Source organism: Vanellus vanellus, assembly GCF_965231255.1.
Source record: "Vanellus vanellus genome assembly, chromosome: 19".
Lineage (NCBI taxonomy): Eukaryota > Metazoa > Chordata > Aves > Charadriiformes > Charadriidae > Vanellus > Vanellus vanellus.
In genome coordinates this window covers 7,689,287-7,712,464 of record NC_138924.1, presented here as the reverse complement: position 1 = coordinate 7,712,464, position 23,178 = coordinate 7,689,287, and the positions used below count along the sequence as shown (strand labels likewise).

Genomic DNA, 23,178 nt, shown 5'->3' with positions numbered 1-23,178 from the left:
TCCCAGCTTTGCTCCCGGCACGGGGTAGCCGGGCTGGCTCAGCTCCATGCTTGTATTTATTTATTTACCGGCGAAATTCCTCTGGCAGGGCCCAGGCGTGCGCCATCCGGGCAGAAATATTCCAGAAACGCCTCTGACTGCTCCAGAGCTTCGACGGGACCACAGGCATTTGGCGGCTGCGCCGGCAGACCCTGCGTGCCATGCTCGACTGCCGGCCACGGGTGCCCTGGTACCTGGAGGTCACTGTTCCCAGGGTACAAGGCCACTGTGCCACCCGTGGCTGGGTAGCGGCTCTTTGCCGTCGCACCGGGCGACTCCGTGGGGAGGCAGGGGAACGTGGGGTGGGGGCTGCAGGACTCCCATCGTACTGGAGGTGCTTTCTCCTTTGGTCCATACTTCCTCGAGGTGAAGCTATTGGGTTGGCTCTTCTTCTGCCCTCACCGTAGGGTCAGGCATCCCTGCTGTGGGGGTCCCCGAAGGGCCCTGGGGAGGCGGCTTGTATTTGGCAGGCTCGTCCGTGGGGTTGGTGCATCTCCGCTGAAGTTCTGGTGGAAGAATGAGAGGAATCTGCTGGCCAGGCAGAAACACTGCCGTGGCTGCACGGCCGGGCTGGGTGTCCCAGCGGAGATGGACCGTGGGAGGGGGGCTCCTCCCGGGCGGGTGACTCTGTGCTCTGCCTCGGGGGTGCTTGGGGTCGCCCGGCAAGGTGGGACCACGTTGCATTGCCCAGGTCTGGCTGGCCATGGAGGGGACTGTGTTGGCTCTGCGTGCCAAGGCTGGGCCGGTGCCCTCACCAAAGCCTCTCTCCTGCTATCAGAGGATGTGACTGACTTTTTGATAATAACCCAGTGGCTGCCACCTGTGCTACCTGGGGACACCGCGGGCACCCTCCACCACATCATGCCCGCCCTTGACAAGGGTGTTTGCCGTGACCTCTCCCCGATGCCATGCCAGCCCCAGGGCAGCGCTGTGAAACCTGGTGTTAACGTGGGCCAAGAGGGATGTGGCCCGGTGCTGGCGTCCCCGGCATGGGGATTTCTAGCCCACCATCCCTCCCAGTGAGGCAGGGACACCCTGCTCCCCCCGGGAGCGGGCTTTTGGCTCATGCGTGTCTGCGTCCCCAGGGTCAGGAAGGTACCTGCTCAAGCACCATCTGGGGCCCCTGCCGTTGCCTGGGCGGTCGCCGTTTCTCCTCCACGCTGCCGGCGCGGCTGGCTCCCTGCCACCGGCCTCCTCCCGGCAGGCCCCGCGCGGGGAGGCCCCCCGGCCCCTCGCCTGCCGCCCCGCTCCCCCTGTTTCCAGGGAGACCTCGGACCTCCGGAGGCAGCTTTGCCACGAAAGCGGCTTTACCGTGGGCTGCCACGCCATGCCGGGGGGCTGCTGGGCTAGCACGCCACCCTGGTACTGGCCCTCACCTTGGGGCGGGGGGGGCTGTTCATCCCCAGGAGCGTTTCAGGAGACTGTTGGGTTTGTGGGAAAGCAAAGGGAGGAGCAAGCGGTGTTGGGGCTGCACTGCCTGGCACGATGCCGGACACCCCAGTCCGACACCGGGCACGCTGTGGCAGGACCCCGGGGTGCAGGAGCGTGCAACCCCATCCCTCGTGGCACAGGACCCTCCATGGCTCCCCCCAGCCCTGCAGCTGCGCTCAGCCCGGGGGTGTCTTTCCCCGCTCCCCCCGAGGCGGGCGGTGGGACGGAGGCCAGGCGGTTCCCCCCGCAGCGCCGGGCTGCCGCCAGCCCACATCACTTCCTCCGGCAGTGGTGACGGTGACGGTGGTGGTGGTGGCAAGGCCCCGCTGCCCGTATGTCCCCCCCGGCACTCCCTCTGACTGCTGCGCGCGCCGGCGGGCCCCTCGCATTCCTTGGCTATTTTTAGGGTGGCCCTATCAGCCCAGCTGTCCCCGCGCCGTCGGCTGCCGCCCCGTGCGCCTCTCCCACCGCGTTGCGCCGCGCTCACCCCGGCAGAAACCCCGTTCCCGGCTCACTTCGACCCTGCGGTAAGGTGGGGATCCCAGTGTGACCGGCATGGCACGGGGGAGCACGAGGGGGGCACGTGGGGGCCAGTCGTGGCATTGGGGTTGGGGGCTGCGAGGCTGCACCCACCCCTGGGGTGCTTTGGTGACTGGGGGCTCTTCACTGCAGCTCCCTGGGGACCCCAATGCCAGTGTTCTCCGGGGACTTTTGGGGTACTGCCAGGCTGCGTGGAGGTGGGAGCACCATGGGGAGAGGGTCTGGGGGCTCTGACCCCCGTGTCTCTGGACCCCTGTGCCCAGCCCATGCTCTGGGTGCCAACGTTTCACACTGTGGTGACAGCGGGGGACAGGGGACCCCTCCAGGACGGGGCGACATGCCCTCTGATGGGTGGGTTGGTTTGGTGGCCGGGTGCTCCTCTGTGCCATGCCCGGCCCTGGGAGGGGGAGTTCTGACCGCGCTGCCTGTGACACCCCTGGGTTTCGGAGCGCGGCGCCAGTCGGGGTGGTGGGGTCCTGCTGGGGCTGCCCAGCCGCTGGCGCAGGGTCAGGCTCAGAATAAACCCCGGCTGTCAGGGCGAGCAGGGCACCCGGGGTAGAAAATATCCCTTCCCTCACCCTGGCATTTGCTTACTGCATCGGGCTGGCCTGTCCTGCAGCCTGACTAAAGGGGCTTTTTTTGCACAATGAGTTTTGTTGGGTCTCAGCCTGGCCACCTGCCTGTCCCCAGAGCCCTTCCTATAGGCGCTGCCTGTTCGTACGCTGAGCAGGGCCAGGTGGGCTCAGACCCCCATTTCCGAGGGTCCTGAGCTCCCAGAGCTGGTGGGGAAGGGCACGTGCTCGTACAGTGTGCCGTGGTTCAGCGTCCCACGTGCCAGCCCCGGTCAGTCTCACCTCTCCCTCTCTCCCCAGCCAGGGCTGCGGCTCCATGAGACATCGCCATGGCGTTTTCATCCCGGTTTGCATTCTGGGAGCAGAAGGGAAGTCTCTCGCACGTTTGCCTGCACCCCACATTCGGATCACGCTGCTGCATGCTACCGACCAGCTCCCCCAGTTTGCCCAGTACCACTTTTGGAGCAATGCTCCCAGCCTCTCGCTGTACTGCCGTGCTGGGGGCTGTGCTGGGCAAACAGGGAGCTGCCCCACACCCCACCGCGGCACGGCTGTGGTGACCGACACGGCCACGCATGCAATTACTAACACCATCACTAACGACTGCTTTTTGAGCGGCTGGTGCAGCCCCTGACATGGTATGAGCAGCTTCGGTGCTGCTGGCCAGCCCGAGCGCTTGCAGGAGCGGTGCCATGGCAAGTCGGGGAGTGTTATTCGCGGGGTGCACAATGTGCGGTGCCACGGCTGAGCCCTGGAGCTCAGAGGCGCAGCCCAGGGCAGGGGAGGGTTTGGCTGCCCACCCCCCCAGAAACCCCTGGTCGCCCCGCTCGGCAGGGAGCTGGCACGTCCCATGGTGCGGCTGCCACAGAGATTAGCTGGTGACACTTAAAACGTGCTGTGACACACGGCGGGGTGACATGCAGAAAGGCAGAGCCCCCGTGGGGAACGGTGACAGGGCTCTATGTACCAGGTCACTCACCGGCTGCGCGTGAGGAGGGGGCCCGGGCAGAGCGCTTTCCTCTCCCACCCTTGGGGTTTGCCATCTCTGTGCTTCCCCCTACCTTTTTCAGCCACCGGGAAGCCTGGAAGGACACACGTCCTTGTCCGTGGGGCTGCAACAGGCTGCAAATTGGGGCTGTTTCGTGCAGCAGTCTCCTGCCCCCCTGGCACGGAGCGATGGTCCCGGTAGCTTTTCCCACTCCCTGTGGCTTTTCCGGCAGCGAGGCCCTGTGGCGGGCTGAAATGCGCTCCTCTTGTTTGTCTGACCCTCAGGTCAAGGACGAGGACAAAGCCTTAGCTGTGAAAAGACCCGGGAAGGAGGATGGGGCTGTAAGTGTCGCAGGGCACGGGCAGGGTGGAGCTGTGTCGGGGATGGGGCTCAGCCCTTGGTGGGGACAGACCCTGTGTCAGGGCTTGGGGACATCACAGAGGGTCGTGGGCTCAGCATTTCCCCCGGTCCCTGGGGAGCCCTGGTGGCCGCTCCATGGCAGCGTATGGAGGGTGGTGGGTGTTTTTGGCAGGGATGCCCACTGTCGATGCGCAGCGATCTCTCCCTGGGGCTTGTCCCTGCCCTGCACGCACTGGTGGGACGGCAGGTTGGTGCCCACCCCATGGTTACAGTGCTGGCTCCTGTGCTGCCCACCAAAGCCGTTGGCAGAGGAAATCTTGTGGCTCGCCCTGTGCATTGCAGGGAGGCTGCTGGTGCCCTGAGCACTGAGTTTTACCCCGGTACTGGCAGCATGAGGGTCGGTGGGTCCCTGGGCGCAGGGCTGGGAACGTCACCGTCGCTCCCTGCCCTGGGGACCAGTGGGGAGCTGTAGGTTGGCTGGGGAAGGGGACTGGATGCTGCGTCCCTCAGTGCTGGGGTCTGGCCAGGCGTCTGTGCTCCTGCAGCAGGACACGAAGTCCCTGGTGTCACCATGTCCCAAGCAGAGGGTGCTTGTGGTGGCAGGTGCCGCACTGCCAGACCTCCACTCACACCGGTGTCATTGTGGCTGCAGTCAGAGAGCCCGAAGGATGTGGCGTCGGCACCCCTGACTCCTGAGCCCCCAAATCCTGAACCCCCGAAGAGCCCTGAGCCGCCCCCCGGGCGAGGGAAGAGCCCAGAGCCGGTGCTGAACGGGGCGGCCGTGAATGGTGTGGAGGGTCCGGCCGCCGAGGTGCAGGACCACGACGGCCAGGGGCTGTCCCGCCGCAGGGTGGTCCGGGTGGTGCGCAAGGTGGTCCGCAAAGTCCTGCCAGGGGAGGATGCTGGCAGCGCCAAGGAGCCAGGGCGAGACGCTAAGTCTCCCGAGCCAGTGCCACCCCCCAGGAAGGAGGAGACGGGCCGTCCTGCTGTCCCGGCTCCCCCTGCCGCACCGCCTCCCCCTGCCACGCCAGCAGCCCCCACCAAGCCGGAGCCCAAGGATGAGATCTCAGCAGGTCTCAAAACCCTCATGGCGAAGGGCAAAACCAAAGAGCACCGGCCGCGGCTCCGGCCAGGGGACAGGCGGGAGGAGAAGTCCCCCGAGCTGGCTGGGGGGGACGCAAAGCCGTCCCTGTCCCCAGGCGCTGAAGTCAAGCCGGAGCCGCAGGTGCAACCTTCGGGAGGGAAAGCGGAGCCGGCAAAGGCATCTGCTCCAAAACCCACCGCCCTGGAGAGGCACAAGGTACCGGTGTGTGCACAGTGGGGAATGCTTTAACACGGCGGTGGGGTTGTGCCACCCAGCGCGGCATGGTGTGAGCTCACCCGCATGGTTTGCAGTGGTTTTGGGGTATGCAGTGCTGGGTGGGAGTCACTAAAAAGTTGTGTGAAAAGGGGCAGTTGTGTGCGCTGTGGCCGCCCCATCACGTTACCCTTTATCTCCCCTCCTGGCTCGTGCGGAGAAGAAGCTACAGCCCAGCGAGAAGCGGCAGACCCCCGCAAAAACTGCCCCAGCACCCCCCCAGCAGGTGTGTGGGAGTGGGGACCCGAATCCCCGGGCAGTGCGGGGAACCCACCGGTACCCCGGCTGTGCCAGCCTCAGCGCTCGCAGGTCTGCGAGCCCCGGTACCTGCCCCATGTGCCAGCGGGCTGCAGGGCTGTGAAAGCCTCTGCGATAGCCCCTCTGCCACCTGCGAGCGCAGGGCTGGCGGGGGCTGCAGTGCTGGCAGGGGCTGCGGTGCTGGCGGGGGCTGCGGGGCAGCCGGCTCGGTGCTAACCGTGCTCTGCCTCCAGGCTGCCCCCGGCCCCGTGTCCCATCTGAGCCCGTCGGAGGAGGCCCAGCGCCGGCTGGAGAGGATCTTCACCGCTTCTGTAATTCCAGGGGTGTTGGCGCTCGTGTGCCGCCCACCCAGGGATGGGGACATACGGGCAGCGTGCAGCTGCCCCAGCTATGCCGTGTACCCTGCATGGGGTGATTGTACCCCTGTGCCTGGCCACCAGCCCTGTGGTCCCTCTCTGGGGGACGTATGACCGGGGCTGCCGGTGGGTTTGGGGTTGCTGCCCAGCCCAGCGATGCCCGGCAGCTCCCACTGGCAGCAGCCCTGCAGCAGCCCGGGCACGGCTGCCCGTGGCTGGGGTGATGCCCAGGTGGTGCCGTGGGGGTTGTGGCCGTGCTGGGGCCCCGTGGCGCGTCGTGGTGCTGTTGCTGCTCTCTGCCTCTCATCCCCTCTCTTCTCCTTTCTCTCCTCCTTCCTCGCTGCCGTTAGCTGGACCCCGCCGCCTCCACCTCTGCACCCAGCCAGGTACTGTACCCCCATCCTCAGGAGCCCTCTGCCTCCGCCGGTGACCCCCCGCCATCCTCTGTCTGCCGCTGGGCTGGCGTCTGCGCCCGCGCCTCGTGCTGGAGCGTAAGGCTTTCCCCGTCCCGCACTGCTCCGTGGGCTGCCATGTCACCCACGGGGCCGGGTGCCTCTTCCCAGTGGGGCTGTGTCAGGGAGCCGGGCGTCCCGGGAGGGTGCTCTCGGTGGAGGTGGCACGGTTGGGGTGGGCAGGGGTGCGGAGCAGGATGGAAAGGGGCAGAGCACCCAGCGCAGGCAGGGCGCTTGGCTCATGCTGGAGTAGCCGTGGCGTGCAGCACTGGCCGGGCTTGCAGCGGGTCGGCACGACGGCCCCTGACCCTTGGGGCTTTGGCGGCGGGGCCTTGTGGCCGATGTCCTTCCCAGCGCCGTGCGTCCCCAGCGTCGCGATGGACCTGCCACTCCGCTGGCCGCAGCGGTAGCCCTCACCAGGAGCGCCCACGGGGTTTGGCACAGCAGCACTTTGCCGCCGCTCACTTTCCCCTGCCACTTTCTGTGCTGTCTGCGGGGCAGAGGTTAACTCTTCTTGCCTTCACCCTCCATCTCTCGGCCTCGCCAGGGTCAAGCGGACGATGCCCCGGCAGCCCCCTTTGGCCCCGTCCCTGCTGCAGCTCAGGTTTGGCTTTGGGCTCGTCCTGCTCCTTGGTGATGGGGACATCCCCGCTTGCTGGCCGTGCCACCCAGCATTTCCCATGCCGCGGTACTCTGCCATCACTGTGCCGTGTCCTATGTCCATTTTGTCCCTGCAGTGTGTCCTGTGTCCCTACAGCGTGTCCCTGCCCCGTGTCCCTGCAGTGTGTCCCATGTCCCCACAGCATGCCCAGTGTCCCCCATCCCGGCACGTGGCTGGAATGAGTGCCCACTCTCTGGGCTGTGGTTTGGGAGCTCAGCCCCTCCAGGCATGCCCAAGGTGGCCGTGGTGAATGTGCTTGTGGACTCCTGTGGCTTCATGTCTGCCTGGAGCTGGGGCAAGGGCCCTGGTGGTCTCTGCAGCCCCAAGCCCGCTGGGGTCCCCGGGGGCAGTGGGCACGCCGGGAGGGCTTGGGGTTTGCGGAGGGTGGCTGTGGCTGCCCAGTATATGGCCCTGTGGCCAGGCAGCCCTGCTGCCTCCATCACCAGGGATATGGGGAGGGGACGAGATGGAGGGCAGGTGATCACAACCATTCCATGTCCCTCTGTCCCGCAGGCCAAGACGGAGGAGCAGATAGCGGCTGAGGAGGCCTGGTACGAGACTGAGAAGGTGTGGCTGGTGCACAGGGATGGCTTCTCCTTGGGTGAGTCGGGTGTCAGCCCGGCACCGCCAGAACACAGGGTCCCCCGTCCCCCCCGTGGCACAGTGAGCTCCCCGTGGCCTGGCCACCATGTCCCCAGGGGGGCTGCCAGCTCAGCCCTGCTGAGCGCCCCGTGCCCCTCGCAGGCAGCCAGCTGCGGCCGGAGGAGGGCAGCCCCCTGCCTGAGGGCAAGGTGAAGGTGAAGCTGGACCACGATGGAACCGTCCTGGAGGTGGAAGAGGATGATGTGGAGAAGGTAGGGCCGCAGGGTGGGAGACGGTGGGGCAGACCCCCGTTCCCCACCTGACCCCCCCGCCCTTCTCGCTGCCAGGCAAACCCCCCCTCCTGTGATCGCGCGGAGGACCTCGCCAGCCTCCTCTACCTCAATGAATCCAGCGTGCTGCACACACTGCGGCAGCGCTATGGCGGCAACCTCCTGCACACCTATGCCGGCCCCACCATGGTCATCATCAACCCGCTGAGCTCCCCCTCCATGTACTCTGAGAAGGTGACCCTGTTGCCGGGGGAGGATTGGAGGGAATCGGTGGCTGGGAGCTGTGCCACTGTGCAGAGGTGAGGGTGGCAGGGTGCTGACCCTCACCCGCTTCCCCCCCAACCCACCAGGTCATGCACATGTTCAAAGGGTGCCGCAGGGAGGACACATCCCCACACATCTATGCGGTGGCCCAGGCTGCCTACCGCAGCATGCTGATGAGCCGCCAGGACCAGGCAGTCGTGCTGCTGGGCGCCAGCGGCAGTGGCAAAACCACCAACTGCCAACACCTCGTCCAGTACCTCGCCACCATCGCTGGCAGCACCGGCAAGGTCTTCTCCGGTGAGTCCCTGTGCCTCCTGCGCACGCGCCTTGCTTTGCGGTCACAGCCCCTCGCAGCCTCCAGCACCCGGCGGCGGCCGGACACACGCCACACGGCGCGCTTTCACCTTCTCACGCCGATCCCTTTACCGCGCTCTCGAGGGCTGCCGCGGTGCAGAGCACGGCACAGGAGCAGCAGCGCTTGCCCAGCCAGCGGTGCCGGCTCCGGCCGCCCGCCGCACAGCCCCTGCACCCCACCGCCCCGCTTCTCTTCCCGCAGCGGAGAAGTGGCAGGCTCTCTACACCATCCTGGAGGCTTTTGGCAATAGCAGCACCGGCATGAACGGCAACGCCACCCGCTTCTCCCAGATCATCTCTCTGGACTTCGACCAGGCTGGGCAGGTGGCATCCGCCTCCGTACAGGTGAGGTGGCCAGGGTGGCCCCCCTTGGCACGGGAGGTGGTCCATCCTTACTGGGGTGGCCCCCCTTGGCATGGGAGCTGGTCCATCCTCACCGGGGTGGCCCCCGTTGGCATGGGACGTGGTCCATCCTCACTGGGGTGGCTTCCCTTGGCACGAGACGTGGTCCATCCTTGCTGGGGTGGTTCTTCCTGGCCCCACAAGCTCTGCCACAGACCCCACCGGCTGCCTGTCCATGCTCACAGCGCTTAGCAGCCAGGCATCCCGCTCTCATCTTTGTTCACACCCAGATGTGCAGAGATCAGATCGACTGCCCGTCCTTCCTTGAATTAGCCCTGATATCAGGGTGTCTTTCTACCAGATGCCACCCTGGTGTGAAAACAGCCGAACCCTTAAAATTCAAGAGGACCACTTCATGCCCCTGTAGTAGAGGCCAGGAGAGGAGATGCTCGCGGGTTGCTTGAATGATGTTTGCATTCATACAATGCCCTGCGGTGGGCGGGAGACCCTCACGTCTCCATGAGGACCCTGGGCTGACAGCAGGGATGAGACTGGGGGGGCAGGGCTGTGTGTCTCGGTGGGAGCGGGGCCCCCAGGGACAGTTCCTAACTCTCCCACCTCCACCAGACGCTGCTCCTGGAGAAGCTGCGCGTCGCCAAGCGTCCGGCCAACGAGGCCACCTTCAATGTCTTCTACTACCTGCTGGCCTGCTCCGATAGCGCCCTGCGGTGAGCTGGGGGGACGAGGGCACAACCCCTGGCCCAGGGGGTCTCCGGGGTCTCCCACACAGGGCCAATCTCGGTGTTTATCCCCCGCAGGACTGAGCTTCACTTCAACCACCTGGCAGAGAACAACGTCTTCGGCATCGCGCCTCTCTCCAAGGTCACTGCTGTGGGGCTGGGTGGGGGGCTGCAGGGGGGGACGGGGTTCCCTGGCCCATTTGGGTGTTGGGGGAGGCAGTGCCGGGCTCCCACACCAATGGCTCCTGTTGCTCTCTGCAGCCGGAGGAAAAGCAGAAGGCGACCCAGCAATTCAACAAGCTCCAGGCTGCCATGAAGGTGATGGGCATCTCTGGCGATGAGCAGAAAGCCTTCTGGCTCATCCTGGGGGCTATTTATCATCTGGGGGCCGCCGGGGCCACAAAAGGTAACGAGCTGCTCAGGGCTGGGAGGCATTAACGAGCCGAGGCTTGGGGCTGACGGCTGCATGGGTCCCAGAGCGATTGCTGGCAACTTGGCACCTTGCAAATTGCCCCACCGGTGTGGCCAAGCCCTGGGGGGGTGTTTGGGGCTGTGTTAGCTGGGTGACAGTGCCCTGCCACCCCGGGGGCTCTGGGGCACCTGGCTTTGCCCCCTTGGTTGGGGTGGTCCCCACTGGCTGGTGGGAATCAAACACCCCCAGACCCTGGGAAGGCTCCTGCCAACTCTGAGGGACCAGGGTCCGGGCTGGGGCTGAGGGAGTCGAGGGGTGCGTGTGTCCCCTGTTCCTGATGTAACACCTCTCCCACCTGTCCTCCCCGCAGAGCCGCTGGCGGATGGAGCCGGTAATCGGAGCCGCGGGGGGGGCTCTGCTCCGGGTGGTGCCATGCGGTGCTGGTTTGGGGGCTGAAATGGGGGCTTGGGATGCTGCTGGTGTGCCAGGACCAACCCTGACCCCCGGATGGTTCCTGGCAGCCCTAAATTTGCCTGCTGCCTGTCAGGACCCCCCCACCCCGGTCCTCTTGGCACCATCGGTGGCGTGGGACAGGGCTGCCCCGGCGCCCAGAGCTCACTGTGGGCTGCAGGACTTGCTCTGATGGGCACCAGCTTTGCTCTGCATCCCTGGGGGTGGTGAATTCGGCTTCGTGGGGCTGCTCTTCTCCCCTTGGGGCTTTCACCTTCCCCCCGCAGTGCTGGAAGCCCCTGTGGTGCTGCACGCTGGTGAGAGGGCCTGGGCAAAGCACACCCAAAGTGGGCACCTGGAGCTGGCAGCTGCACCCAGGGAATTTGTAGTCCTGGGGGAAAAGATGAGTTGGGAATGGGGAGGGAGAAGACCAGAGGGGTCTCAGGGGAGCAGCGGGGTGCAGTGCTGGCCCGTGGGGTGCTTCGAGGCACTAGAGGGCAGCAGGGCCCCGCTGCAGCCACCGCAGCGGGATGCTCCGGCAGCTCCGAAGCCTCTTCATGGGGGCCTGCTTGGGGGGAACCCCAGATCCTGCTTGGGGGGAGCATCCCAGCCCCAGCTCTGTGCTGCTCCTGAAGCCTCCCCTGCATCTCACGGGCACTGGGGGTGCTCAGAGCCAGCTCAGCCACACCAGCCCCCATTTCCTTGGCCCCTTGACGCTTGTACTGGGCTGAATCCGACAGTGGCTTCCCATGCTCCAGAGCAGAGCTGAGCTGCACCCCACCAGTGCCCATGGTGCAGCTGGGGCTGACCGGGGAAGGGCCCCCACACTGGGTCACAGCATCTCACTGCAGCGGTTCCTGGGGGGAGACCAGGCTTGGCATGTGCGTGGCGTGGCGGTGCCTGCACGTGGCATGTTTCGGCAGGAGGGTGTCCCTGTGCCGCGTGTCCGCGTTGTCGCGTGCCGTTGTTTCTAACCCCTGTCTCTGTTTGCATGGTGCATGCTGCCCTTTTGCAATGCAGACGCCGACGAAGGTAAAGTCCTGTTCTCCGCGTGTGTGTCTGGCTTCCCCCTCCCACGTGCCACCGCCTTCCCACTGTCGTGTCCCTGCGTCACCATTAACCTGCTCCCACCTCCCCTGCCCTCCCCCGGCATCCATGTGCTTGTGTCTGGCACCCATGGTCTGTCCTGCCGCGTCGCGGTGGGGCTGTGTGTCGCTCAGCATGTGGCTGAGCAGGGACGTGTCCCCATGCTGGGGCGGCTCAGAGCCCCGCACCGTCGCAGGTCCCATGCGTCCCCGGGCAGCGGTGGTGAGGGGTGACCCCCACTCCCCACCCCCACGGCGTCGCTCTGGGCTCAGCCCTGCAGAGGCATGAAGCCGTTCACCCCCCCCATCTCCTCTAATCAGACCCCAAAACACGCTTCCTGGCCCTCCGACACCAGCCACGCGCTCCCACTGTGCACAGCATCCCCAGCCTCCTCTGGGGGACCCTGAGACCATCCCAGATCTGGCTGGAAACACCCCCCATTTGGGGGGATGCCCTGGCCAGCACTGAGCCCCCTTCTCCACCCTCCAGCCGGGAGGAAGCAGTTTGCACGGCACGAGTGGGCTCAGAAAGCCGCCTACCTGCTGGGCTGCAGCCTGGAGGAGCTCTCCTCCTCCATCTTCAAGCACCAGCCCAAGGGCACCCTGCAGCGATCCACCTCCTTCCGCCAGGGCCCCGACGACCCTCCCCTGGGTGACGGCGGCACAGGTAGGGTGAGGGGTGGTGGGGACAGTGGGTGGCCCCGGGGTACACCAGGCTGGGGACGCTCAGGGTTGTCTTGGCCAGGTCCCAAGCTGACGGCGCTGGAGTGCCTGGAGGGCATGGCGGCCGGCTTGTACTCCGAGCTCTTCACCCTCCTCATCTCCCTCCTCAACAGGTACGTGGCTGGGGGGCCGGGGGGAGAGCCGGGGGTGGGATCCAGCATCACCCGCTCACCCCCTTGTGTCCCTTTGTCCTCCACAGGGCGCTGAAGTCGAGCCAGCACTCGGTGTGCTCGGTGACAGTGGTGGACACCCCTGGGGCGCAAAACCCCGAGCTGGCGGGGCAGAGCCGGGGGGCCACCTTCGAGGAGCTCTGCCACAACTACGCCCAGGAGCGCCTGCAGCTCCTTTTCCACCAGCGCACCTTCGCCCGCGAGTTGGAACGCTACAAGGAGGTACCAGGGACACCCAGGGCTGCCATCGCCACCTCCTCCCTTCCTGCCCTGCCCTCTCCTCTCTGCGCGAGCATCTCCTGCGATGTCCCTCCAATTTCTTACCCCACAGTCACTCTGAACTGGGTCCAACCGAAGCAGCTCTGACACGATGCTCGGGGCAGCAGGGGTTTCCCCAGGGCTCCCACTGCCGGCGGTGCCTTTGCCGGCAGCTCCGGCCCCCGGCCAGGCAGCTTTGCCTGCAAATGTGCCTGGCTGGGAGGTGATGGGGTGGCTGTGGGGGGTGGTGGTGGGGAAGGTCACTGCTGCTGCACCATCTCGGCACTGACAGCCCAGGGGAACCCATCCATGTGTCCTCGTCTCCCCTTGGCACCCGGCATCGCCCTGTGCTGTGCTGGCACAGCGGGGCAGTGGGATGCTGGGAAAACCCTGCCTCCTGCCTAGACCCCATTGAGACCAATTTCCTGACCGGCTGCCGGTCCCTATCGCTGCTCCCCGGCCGAGCGGGCACTAACTGTGCTTCTGTCTGCCCCTCGCCAGGAAAATATAGAGCTTGCCCTGGCTGACGCCGAGCCCGGCTCCTCTGACTCTGTAGCCGCTGTAGACCAGTCCTCACACCAGGCACTGGTAAGCACTCACCGCGCTTCCTCACAGCCGCATCACGGCAGTTTGTAGCATGAAGCAGCAGCTGCGTGGCTTTCCTGGCCCTTTGGTGGTAGGTACTGAGGGGAAGGAGCGGGGCTGCTCCGAATGCTCGGCCATGAGAGCAGGGCTGCCGAGCGTGTGTGCAGCCCGCAGCCCTGGTGCATCCCCCGATGCAGTGTGTGCTCCCTACCCTGGGAGCTGCCTGTGCTGCGGGCAGGAGGGTGTCCCCCCTACCCTGGGAGCTGCCTGTGCTGCGGGCAGGAGGATGAGGAGCCCTGGGGTGCTCCCGTCCCTGGGGGGCACTAGTCCCCAGGGTGCTCCAGTCCTTGAGGTGCTCTGGTACCTGGGATGCTCTGGTCCCCAAGGTGCTCAGGTCCCCAGGGTGCACAGGTCCCCAGGGTTCTTCAGTCTCTGGGGTGCTCAGGTCCCCAGGGTGTCTGGATCCCCAAAGTGCACCAGTCCCTGGGGTGCTCCAGTCCCTGCTGGAGGAGGCTGCAGAGACTGAGGGGGGCTGTAGCGCCAGCCCTGTGCTGGGTTTCATCACGTGGGTGCCCGAGTACAGCGTTTTCCACCCCAGCGAGCATCTCTCTGCCCGGAGTATCACGTACTGACTCTTTCCCTGCTGGGTCTTCATTAAGCAGAGGCCCTCTCAGGTGGTGCCACTTTGTCTTGCTGCTGGCAGTGGCCGAGGTTGCATGCTCCCTGGGTAGCCTGGGTCCCCTGTGTCCTCCCATCCCTGTCCCGGGGTACACCAGCGTGCCAGGCTGGGTGCAAGTGTAGTGTCACCCACAGGTCCGGTCCCTGGCCCGCACGGATGAGGCACGGGGGCTGCTGTGGCTGCTGGAGGAGGAGGCGCTGCAGCCGGGTGGCAACGAGGACACCTTGCTGGAACGGCTTTTCTCCTACTACGGCCCCCAGGAAGGAGGCAAGAAAGGTCAGGGGGGGCACCATGGGGTCGTGCGTTGGCAAAGCACCTAGTCCCGTGCCCATCGGTGCTGTGTCTCCCCACAGGGCACAACCCGCTGCTCCCCAGTGACAAGCCCCGACACTTCCTCCTGGGTCACAGCTCAGGGACCAACTGGGTGGAGTACGATGCCACGGGCTGGCTCAACCACGTTAAGCACAACCCGGCCTCCCAAAACGCCTCCGTCCTGCTGCAGGAGTCGCAGAAGTGAGTGGGGTCCTGGCGGGTGGTGGGTCACAGCAGGGGGGAGAGGTAATTTTGGGAGGTGACGTCCCCTCCGTGCCCGACAGGAAGGTCATCAGCAGCCTGTTTGCTGGCCGTGGTGGGTCGGCGCTGGTGCTGTCGGGCTCAGTGGCGGGGCTGGAGGGGGGCTCCCAGCTGGCCCTGCGCCGGGCCACCAGCATGCGCAAGACCTTCACAACCGGTGTGGCCGCCGTCAAGAAGAAGTCCCTCTGCATCCAGATCAAGCTGCAAGTGGTGAGTGGGGGTGTGCCAAGGTGGGGTCCCCGGGTTTGACCGGGCCACCGATGCGTGTCACCGCTCACCCCGCTCTCCCGGCCCCACAGGACGCCCTCATTGACAGCATCAAGAAGTCCAAGCTCCACTTCGTGCACTGCTTCCTGCCCAAGGCGGCGGGGGGCGGTGGGGACCCCCGGGCTCTGCCGTGCCGGCGGGTGAGCGGCAGCGAGCTGGAGCTGCCGGCGGAGCACTGCGAGGCCGGGCTCATGCAGCTGGACGTGCCCCTCCTGCGTGCCCAGCTCCGCGGTTCCCGCTTGCTCGATGCTCTCCGCATGTACCGCCAAGGTGAGCCATGCCGCCGGCACCCAGGGAGGGGGAATGCCGGGGCTGCGGTGTGCGTCCCCCTGCGGGGATAGATGTCGTGGGGGTCCCAGCTGCGCCTTCTCCCTGGGGAACTAAAGCCTCCCAGGGAACCCCTTCGGCATGCGCCCTTGCTCCGAGCCTGTGGCTGCCAGACGTCCCTCCAGGGCGGTCCTGTCCCTGTCCTCCCTCCCCTGCGGGGCCGTTATCTGCGCCGGGGACAGGCATGGCCTTAATTGGGTGTCTCCGTTGGTGCCGCCAGCTCCTGGCAGCTCTCCCGCTGGCAGTCGGCCCTTGTCCCGCTGGGGCGAGGGACTCCAGGTCGTGCTGAGCAAAGCATTTATCAATACGTGCGGCCGACCGCCCAGCCGAGGTTTTATTGCCTGGAGGCTGGACCCTTCCTGCCGTGATTGGAAATCGATGCTGCCTGCATACCTCTTGGATCGATGGCCGCGGCCAGCCGGCTGTGCCGGGGTCAGCGTCCCCGTCAATACCCCGTCGTTAATTAAGATGTGGAGGCTCAGTACTATAAGCCTGATGCAGAAGTTGGCTGCGGCTCAGAGCGGAGCCGGAGCGGAGCCTGTTTGCTTGCACAGGCGACACACGTGTCCCTGCGCTCCCCCCGAGGAGGGATCTGGCCGCTTTCTCCCCAGATCCCAGCCAAAATTACTGGAGGACACGGCCAAGGAAAACCTCCCGGAGAGGGTCAGGGCACTCTGGCCCTGCCTGGTCCCATGGGGAGCTTGTGCCACGTGGGGTAACCCCATCAGCTCTCCCAAAAGATGGGCCCCAGGGAGTCAGGGCACGTGGGGTTGTCACCAGCCATCCCCGGCTGCCCCGGCTGCCCTCGCAGCCCCACTCTCCCTTGCTCCCCCCAGGGTACCCCGACCACATGGTGTTTGCGGAGTTCAGGCGGCGCTTTGACGTCCTGGCCCCGCACCTGACCAAGAAGCACGGGCGCAACTACATCGTGGTGGATGAGAAGCGGGTACGTGCCCCACGCTGGGGCTGGTGCTGCGGTCCAAGGGTCCCCCTGCACCCTGGGGTGCTGCCAGCCCACCTCTGATGCCCTTCCATCCCCGCAGGCGGTGGAGGAGCTCCTGGAGTCGCTGGACCTGGAGAAGAGCAGCTACCACATGGGCTTGAGCCGGGTATGACGCCGGATGCTGGCTGTGGGTGCCGGCGGTGGCATGGGGCAGGGGTGGGTGGCACGGCTCGGCACAGCACAGTGGGACAGCACAAGGACGGCACTGTTCTCTTCCACCTACGGCATTCCTCGTGCCTGGGGAATAAAGCCCCACAGTGGGACAAGACCAGTGGCTGCAGAGGGAAAAGCCGCGTCCCCGCTGGCCAGCGTGTCGGGAGGGTGGCACGGCGTGGCCAGAGGGATGCCGGCACCCATCGGCATCTCATCCCGCTCCCCTCCCGCAGGTATTTTTTCGGGCCGGGTCGCTGGCCAGGCTGGAGGAGCAGCGGGACGCGCAGACCAGCAGGAACATCACCCTTTTCCAGGCGGCGTGCAGGGGCTTCCTGGCACGGCAGCAGTTCAAGAAGAGGAAGGTTCGTCCCAGCGGCTCTCCCCTCCCCGCTCCTCTGCTGCACAATTTCGCCTAAAATGGGCAGCGCAGCCTTTCTGCCGCCGCCTGGGCCAGCGCCTCCTCCTCCTGCCTCCCCCCGCGCCTGCCCAGCCGTGGGGAGCCGTGGGGGGCCGGGGAGAACCGGGGGGCCAGGGGGGAACCGGCAGGGAGGGTGCTGGGCATTGCCATGGCGGGATGAAGCGACGTACTGCCTCTTACTTTTATTATTAAAGAGGGCGTAAAATAGGCATCTCGTCAGCACCTCGCCTTCCGCAAGATTAGTGTTTGTAGGGGCTGGAGAGGATCAAACAGCAGATAAGCTGGGTGCAATTAGCCCAAACACTAATGAAGGGGAGTGTGCCGGGGTGCCGGCAGGGGTGCTGAGCGCCCACCCGTCCCGTTTTGCCCCACCGGCGGCACCTCGTGCTGACACCGTACCCTGTGCAGATCCAGGATTTGGCCATCCGGTGCGTGCAGAAGAACATCAAGAAGAACAAGGGGGTGAAGGGCTGGCCCTGGTGGAAGCTCTTCACCACTGTGCGGCCCCTCATCGAGGTGCAGCTCACCGAGGACCAGATCCGTGGCAAAGACGTGAGTATCTCTATGTCGGGGGACGCTGGATGGGGCAGGATGGGCTCAGGGGAGCATTGGTCCCAGGCAGGACCCCACAGTGGGGTGGGATTCAGGATCCTGTGGTGGGGTGGAATGCAGGACCCTATGGCAGGGTGGAATGCAGGACCCCACAGTGGGGTGGGATGCAGGACCCTACAGTGGGATGGAATGCAGGACCCCGCAGTGGGTTGGGATGCAGGACCTCGTGGTAGGGTGGGATCAAGGAGCCCGCGATGGGGTGAGATGCAGTACCGCGGCTGCCCCACACCCTGTCAGCGCCAGGCTCAAATTGCTCCCTAATTTGCGAATCAGCATGTCATTAGCATCCCGAGAGCCGGCTGTTGCATGAGCCCAATTACAAGGCGTGGAGAATGGAAATGAAACCGTGTGCCGAGAGGCATATGCGGGGGCTCCGCGCCATGCTGGCAACCAGACACTCGTGCCCCTGCCGAGCCCGCCCGGCACGGAGCTGCTGCCTGGCTCAGCTTTCATCCCAACCCACTGAGAACGGGCACCCGGGGTGGGGGCACCTGAGCCCCCTCCTGCCCCCCCCAGCTTGTACTGGGACCGGAGGAGGGGAGAGAAAGATGTGCTTGAAGCTGGCGGCCGGGCACGCCTCCCTGGTACTGGCTGGTGGTCCGCGGGCATGCCGGTGTGCCCCCCTCCCTCCCCACCTGCGCTGGGTGCACCCAAAGCCTTCAGTGAGGTGCCGATGGGTGGGTTTGCTTCCACTCTCTCTCCCGAGGGGTGCGGGGACCCCTCTCCGGCTTTGCCGGGGCTGCCTGGCGTTTCGACACCATTTATGGGGTTGGAGTCAGCACGGCGGCAGAGCGGGTTGGGGAAAGTCCCTGCCCAGCCCTTGGCAGGGGAGAGCGGCCCTCGCCCCGGGGAGCCCCCACCCTGCCCACCCAGCGCAGGGGGGGGGACTGGGGGGGCTGCGGAGACCTGCCAGGCTCCTGCCTGCCAACCTCTTCCCCTTGCGCCTGCCCCCTCCCTCACCGCCCGCTCTGTTGCAGGAAGAGATCCAGCAGCTGAAGAGCAAACTCGAGAAGGTGGAGAAGGAGCGTAACGAGCTCCGGCTTAACAGCGACCGCCTGGAGAGCAGGGTAGGTCCTCGCCGGCACCGGGAGGGGGTGCGGTGCCATGCTGGCCTGCTCCGGTGCCTGCCCCAGCCCATGGTCCTGCTCCCACCCCCCACAGATCACAGAGCTGACATCAGAGCTGACCGACGAGAGAAACACCGGTGAGTCGGCCTCACAGCTGCTGGACGCCGAGACAGCTGAGAGGCTGCGGGCCGAGAAGGAGATGAAGGACCTGCAGGTACACATGCTTCTTCCTGGCCTCATGGTGTCTCCTGGCCCCCACCCCTATGCTCACCGTGGCCGTGTCCCCTCCCAGGCCAAGTACGATGCTCTGAAGAAGCAGATGGAGTCGATGGAGATGGAGGTGATGGAGGCTCGGCTCATCCGGGCGGCTGAGCTCAACGGGGAGCTCGATGATGATGATTCAGGTACCGTCCTGCCTCCAGTGCTCACCGCCGGCACTCCCTGGGTGCCCTGTGGTCACGGCAGCATGGCCCTCTCTCCACGGTGGCCCCATACCCCGTACAGCCCCTCGGTGACCTCGTTTCCCCGTGCAGGTGGCGAATGGCGGCTGAAATACGAGCGGGCGGTGCGGGAGATCGACTTCACCAAGAAACGGTTGCAGCAGGAGCTGGAGGACAAGCTGGAGGTGGAGCAGCAGAGCAAGAGGCAGCTGGAGCGGAGGGTGAGTAGGGGGCTCTGAGGATGCCTTGGTCCCCCCGTGGTGGGGATGGGCAGTTGCTCCCTGCTTGAAGCTACACATGGGGAGCACGTGGCCGGGGCAGCAGGGACGTGGTGGCTTCCCGGAGCCCTCACTGCCCTGCCTGCTCCTGCCCGCAGCTGACGGACCTGCAGGCAGACAGCGAGGAGAGCCAGCGGGCACTGCAGCAGCTGAAGAAGAAGTGCCAGCGCCTGGCCGCAGAGCTGCAGGACACCAAGCTGCACCTCGAGGGCCAGCAAGGACGTAACCATGACCTGGAGAAGAAGCAGCGGAGGTGGGGACCGCATGCTGGGGTTGGAGGCGGGGGGGGACACGGAGGGGACAGCATCCTCACCATGCGGCGGGCCTCTTGCAAAGTGGCATTACCATTTTAGCAGGGATTTGGGCACTTCACCAGCTCCCACCCGGCTGAGGTGTCTCCAGTGGGATGGGACTGCCTGGGTTGGATGTGTTTGTGGCGGGGGGAAAGCCCCAATGCACTTTTGGGGGGTCCCAGAGCTGAGTGAACCCCACATGTGGGGCGGTGCCCCATGGTAGAGGCTGCTTGTGCTCTGTGGCTCTGCTCGGTGCTTGCTTTCATCCCGTCCCCTCTCCCAGCCCCAAAGTTTGCTAACCTTATTAAGCAGCAGGGACGCTTTCATCTCATTATGGTAATGATCACACACACAAATACAGCGAGAGAATCCAATCTAATTAATTTCAATTTCCGCGGATTGGAGTCTGTGCTAATGCAGCTGTTTATTACCCAGCGCGAGGAAAAATGGGGATTAGCTGCCGAGGTGTTTAACGCAGGTCACAAACTCAAGCGCAGGGTTGTTTTCCAAGCCCCAAAGGCAGCGATTTCGGAGCAAACCCAGCTGATCCCATCCCGGGGGGAAACTGGGAGAGGCTGCCCTGGAGCTGCCTGGCTCCAGGCTGTGCTGAGCCCCACCGTGGGCTCGTGTCCCCTCTGGGGCTGGGACCAGTGCCTCTCACGTGGAATCGCAGCACTGGGCTGCAGCTGGGGGAGCCAAACTGCCGCAAGAGCCCATCTCTGCTGGAGCTCCCCCGGTGTCCTGCAGCCCCTCTGTGTCCTGCCTGGGGGCTGCGGTGTCCCCAGCTGCCTCCGCGTAGCCAAGCCCGTGCCGTTAGCAGCCATGGTCCCCGCTGGCACGTGCCAACCCCATGGGGTGGCTGATGGGGCTGCTAGGGTCTGCGCTGCAGGTGCTGTGCTCTCCATTAGCCGCTGAGCGACGGCATCGGGAGGAGTTTCTCCAAGCGGTTCCACACCACCGTGTCAGCAATTTACAGAGACTCATCAACAGCATGTTTCGAACGAGCACTCGGCAGCACACCGCCCTTCCCGGTGCCTGCTGCCGTGGGATGGGGATGCTTGGCGCGGTGCCAGTGGCGCGGGGCTGGGGACCTGTCCTGGTGCCCGTCACGGGGTGCTGAGCGCCCGCCCCGCTCTCCCCACGCAGGTTCGACAGCGAGCTCTCGCAGGCGCACGAGGAGGCGCAGCGGGAGAGGCTGCAGCGGGAGAAGCTGAGCCGCGAGAAGGACGTGCTGGTGGCCGAGGTTTTCGGCCTCAAGCAGCTGCTGGAGGTGAGTGGCCCCTGGTCCCCTCCCCAGTCCCCCGACCAGCAGGTGCCCCGGGCTCACGGTGACACCCTCTCTCAACAGGACAAGGACTCGGACATCGCGGGGCTGACGCAGAAGGCAGAGGCGCTGGAGGCTGAGCTGCAGGACATCTCCTCCCAGGAGTCGAAGGATGAGGCTTCCCTGGCCAAGGTGAAGAAGCAGCTGAGGGACCTGGAGGCGAAGGTCAAAGACCAGGAGGAGGAACTGGACGAGCAGGCTGGGACCATCCAGATGCTGGAGCAGGTACGGCGGGGAGGGGCGAGGTTTCTGGGTGGGGTGGTTTCGTGCAGGGCTGTTATTACCTGGGCCGGGCTTACCGGGGAAGAGGAGGCGGTCGCCCTCAGCCCGGCATCGGGCCAGGCGTCGCGGCTGCCGACACGGCTCCCGGCCCTCCGTGCCATGGCCCGGCCGGTCGCTGTGGGGCGGGCAGCCCGGCCGGCCTCAGACCGGGGGGTTTACTGGGTGAGTGGCCCAGAGAGTGGCGTTGAGGGGGGTCCCCATGTCCCCTTCACTCTGACCGTGTCCCCCCAATTTACAGGCCAAGCTGCGGCTGGAGATGGAGATGGAGCGGCTGCGGCAGACCCACGCCAAGGAGGTGGAGAGCCGTGACGAGGAGGTGGAGGAGATTCGGCAGTCGTGCCAGAAGAAGGTAGGGCTCAGCTGCGGCCCCTCTGGCCCGTGGGGGGGTAGGCAAGGATGCGTCCCCATGCCCCAGCTGGGGTGCCGGGAGCTGCCAGCCGGGCACCATCACGCAGCGCCCAGCTCCCACGCGGCCACAGCCCGGCTCCACTGGCCCGGCAGGTCCGACTGGTCCCTCTGCTGCTTGGGCCAGCGCATACTGGGCTTTGCACCTCTGGTTGCGCAAACACCCAGCTGGTGGGGTCACTCGGTGTCCCCAGTATGTGGGGACACACAAGGATGGGGGTCCTGGCCCCTTCCCACCACCCTGACCAGCTGCCTGGGCTGTCTCCCAGCTGAAGCAGATGGAGGTGCAACTGGAGGAGGAGTATGAGGACAAGCAGAAAGTGCTGAGAGAGAAACGGGAGTTGGAGAGCAAGTTATCCGCCGTCAGCGAGCAGGTATGATGCAGGGCAGCTGGGCACATGCCTCACTTTGAGGACACCAAGGTGGCCATGGTGGGGTGGGCACACCACCCATATGGTGCCCTGGCATGGTCCTTCCTGCCACAGGCCAACCAGCGGGACTTCGAGACGGAAAAGCGCCTGCGCCGGGACCTGAAGAGGACAAAGGCGCTGCTGGCCGATGCGCAGATCATGCTGGACCACTTGAAGAACAATGCGCCCAGCAAGAGGGAGATCGCCCAGCTCAAGAACCAGGTGTGCATCCAGACCCCACCAAAACTGCAGCCCTTGAGGGACACAGGGTGTCCCCATCCCCTGGCCGGGTGCTGAGCCATGTCCCTACAGCTGGAGGAGTCAGAGTTCACCTGTGCGGCCGCTGTCAAGGCCCGCAAGTCGATGGAGGTGGAGATTGAAGACCTCCACCTGCAGATCGACGACCTTGCCAAGGCCAAGGGAGCAGTAAGTGTTTTTCGGGATGAGATGCACTGTGATGGGGCCATGCCCAACCTGCAGCCATGGGGAGACCCCCACCAGCGTGGCACACGCTGACAGGGTGACTCCACACCATTCGGGGTGGTTTTGGGGGGGTGGGTGCCCTGTCTTCTGGAGCACAGTGGGAGACACAGGTGGCTCCCCCCAGCTGGAGGAGCAGCTGAGCCGGCTGCAGCGGGAGAAGAACGAGGTGCAAAGTCGGCTGGAGGAGGACCAGGAGGACATGAATGAGCTGATGAAGAAGCACAAGGCAGCTGTGGCCCAGGTGAGGGGCGAACAGTGGCCGTGGCACCCCCCACCCCCCATAACACCCCTCTTGGAGCCAGCACAGCAGGATCCCCACTGACGGCCCTGGTGTGTCCCACAGGCATCCCGGGACCTGGCACAGATGAATGACCTCCAGGCGCAGCTGGAGGAGGTCAGCAAGGAGAAGCAGGAGCTGCAGGAGAAGGTGGGTAGCACCGACATCGGGCATAGGTGTGCACCCCAAGTGAAGCCAGGGGAATGGGGAGCACCCAGAGACCCACTGCCCACACTATGGAGGGGACCCCCTGCACCCTGAGGGGTGCAGAGCAGTCCCGTGAGGACTTCCCTTGTGGGATGGGAGCAGAGTGGCCATCAGCTCTGCTCCAGGGCGGCGTGGTGGGGGACCAGGGAGGTTGTGGTCAAGGCTGAGGCTGTGCCTACCCCCCCCGCTGCAGCTGCAAGGCCTGCAGAGCCAGCTGGAGTTCCTGGAGCAATCCATGGTGGACAAGTCACTGGTGAGCCGGCAAGAGGCCAAGATCCGCGAGCTGGAGTCCAGGCTGGAGTTCGAGCGGACGCAAGTCAAGCGCCTGGAGGTAGGCACTGGGCAATCCCTCCGCTCCAGCTGGGACCGAGCTGCAGCGGGACTGTGATGCCGACCTGCCCAGGGGATCCA

The 23,178-nt window shown here is 65.6% G+C and overlaps 2 protein-coding genes across 6 annotated transcripts in view; both read left to right on the top strand.

Annotated features, from left to right (window-relative positions):
- MYO18A (myosin XVIIIA) overlaps nucleotides 1-23,178 on the top strand; it is a 39,173-nt gene that overhangs the window by 8,190 nt on the left and 7,805 nt on the right. For 2 of the 5 annotated variants that reach the window (XM_082493339.1, XM_082493336.1), the window contains exons 1-37: nucleotides 5,782-5,856; nucleotides 6,252-6,392; nucleotides 6,901-6,957; nucleotides 7,528-7,615; nucleotides 7,759-7,868; nucleotides 7,944-8,120; nucleotides 8,237-8,447; nucleotides 8,707-8,849; nucleotides 9,474-9,574; nucleotides 9,665-9,728; nucleotides 9,848-9,992; nucleotides 12,024-12,200; nucleotides 12,279-12,369; nucleotides 12,456-12,648; nucleotides 13,186-13,272; nucleotides 14,083-14,224; nucleotides 14,302-14,461; nucleotides 14,545-14,731; nucleotides 14,821-15,058; nucleotides 15,952-16,061; nucleotides 16,159-16,224; nucleotides 16,505-16,633; nucleotides 17,098-17,241; nucleotides 18,279-18,368; nucleotides 18,463-18,582; nucleotides 18,661-18,772; nucleotides 18,902-19,029; nucleotides 19,185-19,339; nucleotides 20,526-20,649; nucleotides 20,728-20,928; nucleotides 21,224-21,334; nucleotides 21,660-21,764; nucleotides 21,876-22,022; nucleotides 22,113-22,226; nucleotides 22,408-22,524; nucleotides 22,627-22,710; nucleotides 22,961-23,098. In XM_082493339.1, the coding sequence (XP_082349465.1) occupies nucleotides 8,073-8,120; nucleotides 8,237-8,447; nucleotides 8,707-8,849; nucleotides 9,474-9,574; nucleotides 9,665-9,728; nucleotides 9,848-9,992; nucleotides 12,024-12,200; nucleotides 12,279-12,369; nucleotides 12,456-12,648; nucleotides 13,186-13,272; nucleotides 14,083-14,224; nucleotides 14,302-14,461; nucleotides 14,545-14,731; nucleotides 14,821-15,058; nucleotides 15,952-16,061; nucleotides 16,159-16,224; nucleotides 16,505-16,633; nucleotides 17,098-17,241; nucleotides 18,279-18,368; nucleotides 18,463-18,582; nucleotides 18,661-18,772; nucleotides 18,902-19,029; nucleotides 19,185-19,339; nucleotides 20,526-20,649; nucleotides 20,728-20,928; nucleotides 21,224-21,334; nucleotides 21,660-21,764; nucleotides 21,876-22,022; nucleotides 22,113-22,226; nucleotides 22,408-22,524; nucleotides 22,627-22,710; nucleotides 22,961-23,098 (4,182 nt within the window). In that variant the 5' untranslated portion in view covers nucleotides 5,782-5,856; nucleotides 6,252-6,392; nucleotides 6,901-6,957; ... (1 more) ...; nucleotides 7,759-7,868; nucleotides 7,944-8,072. Of the gene's footprint in view, nucleotides 1-5,781; nucleotides 5,857-6,251; nucleotides 6,393-6,900; nucleotides 6,958-7,527; nucleotides 7,616-7,758; nucleotides 7,869-7,943; nucleotides 8,121-8,236; nucleotides 8,448-8,706; nucleotides 8,850-9,473; nucleotides 9,575-9,664; nucleotides 9,729-9,847; nucleotides 9,993-12,023; nucleotides 12,201-12,278; nucleotides 12,370-12,455; nucleotides 12,649-13,185; nucleotides 13,273-14,082; nucleotides 14,225-14,301; nucleotides 14,462-14,544; nucleotides 14,732-14,820; nucleotides 15,059-15,951; nucleotides 16,062-16,158; nucleotides 16,225-16,504; nucleotides 16,634-17,097; nucleotides 17,242-18,278; nucleotides 18,369-18,462; nucleotides 18,583-18,660; nucleotides 18,773-18,901; nucleotides 19,030-19,184; nucleotides 19,340-20,525; nucleotides 20,650-20,727; nucleotides 20,929-21,223; nucleotides 21,335-21,659; nucleotides 21,765-21,875; nucleotides 22,023-22,112; nucleotides 22,227-22,407; nucleotides 22,525-22,626; nucleotides 22,711-22,960; nucleotides 23,099-23,178 lie in introns of those variants that run through there. The other 3 variants (XM_082493337.1, XM_082493340.1, XM_082493338.1) reach the window with 3 other exon arrangements.
- LOC309679773 (uncharacterized protein) lies at nucleotides 1,910-6,015 on the top strand (the record flags this gene model as incomplete). Its single annotated transcript, XM_082493166.1, has 5 exons — nucleotides 1,910-1,997; nucleotides 2,883-2,951; nucleotides 3,856-3,911; nucleotides 4,583-5,230; nucleotides 5,779-6,015. The coding sequence occupies exons 2-5, from the start codon at nucleotides 2,912-2,914 to the stop codon at nucleotides 6,013-6,015; spliced, it is 981 nt and encodes a 326-aa protein (XP_082349292.1). The 5' UTR covers nucleotides 1,910-1,997; nucleotides 2,883-2,911.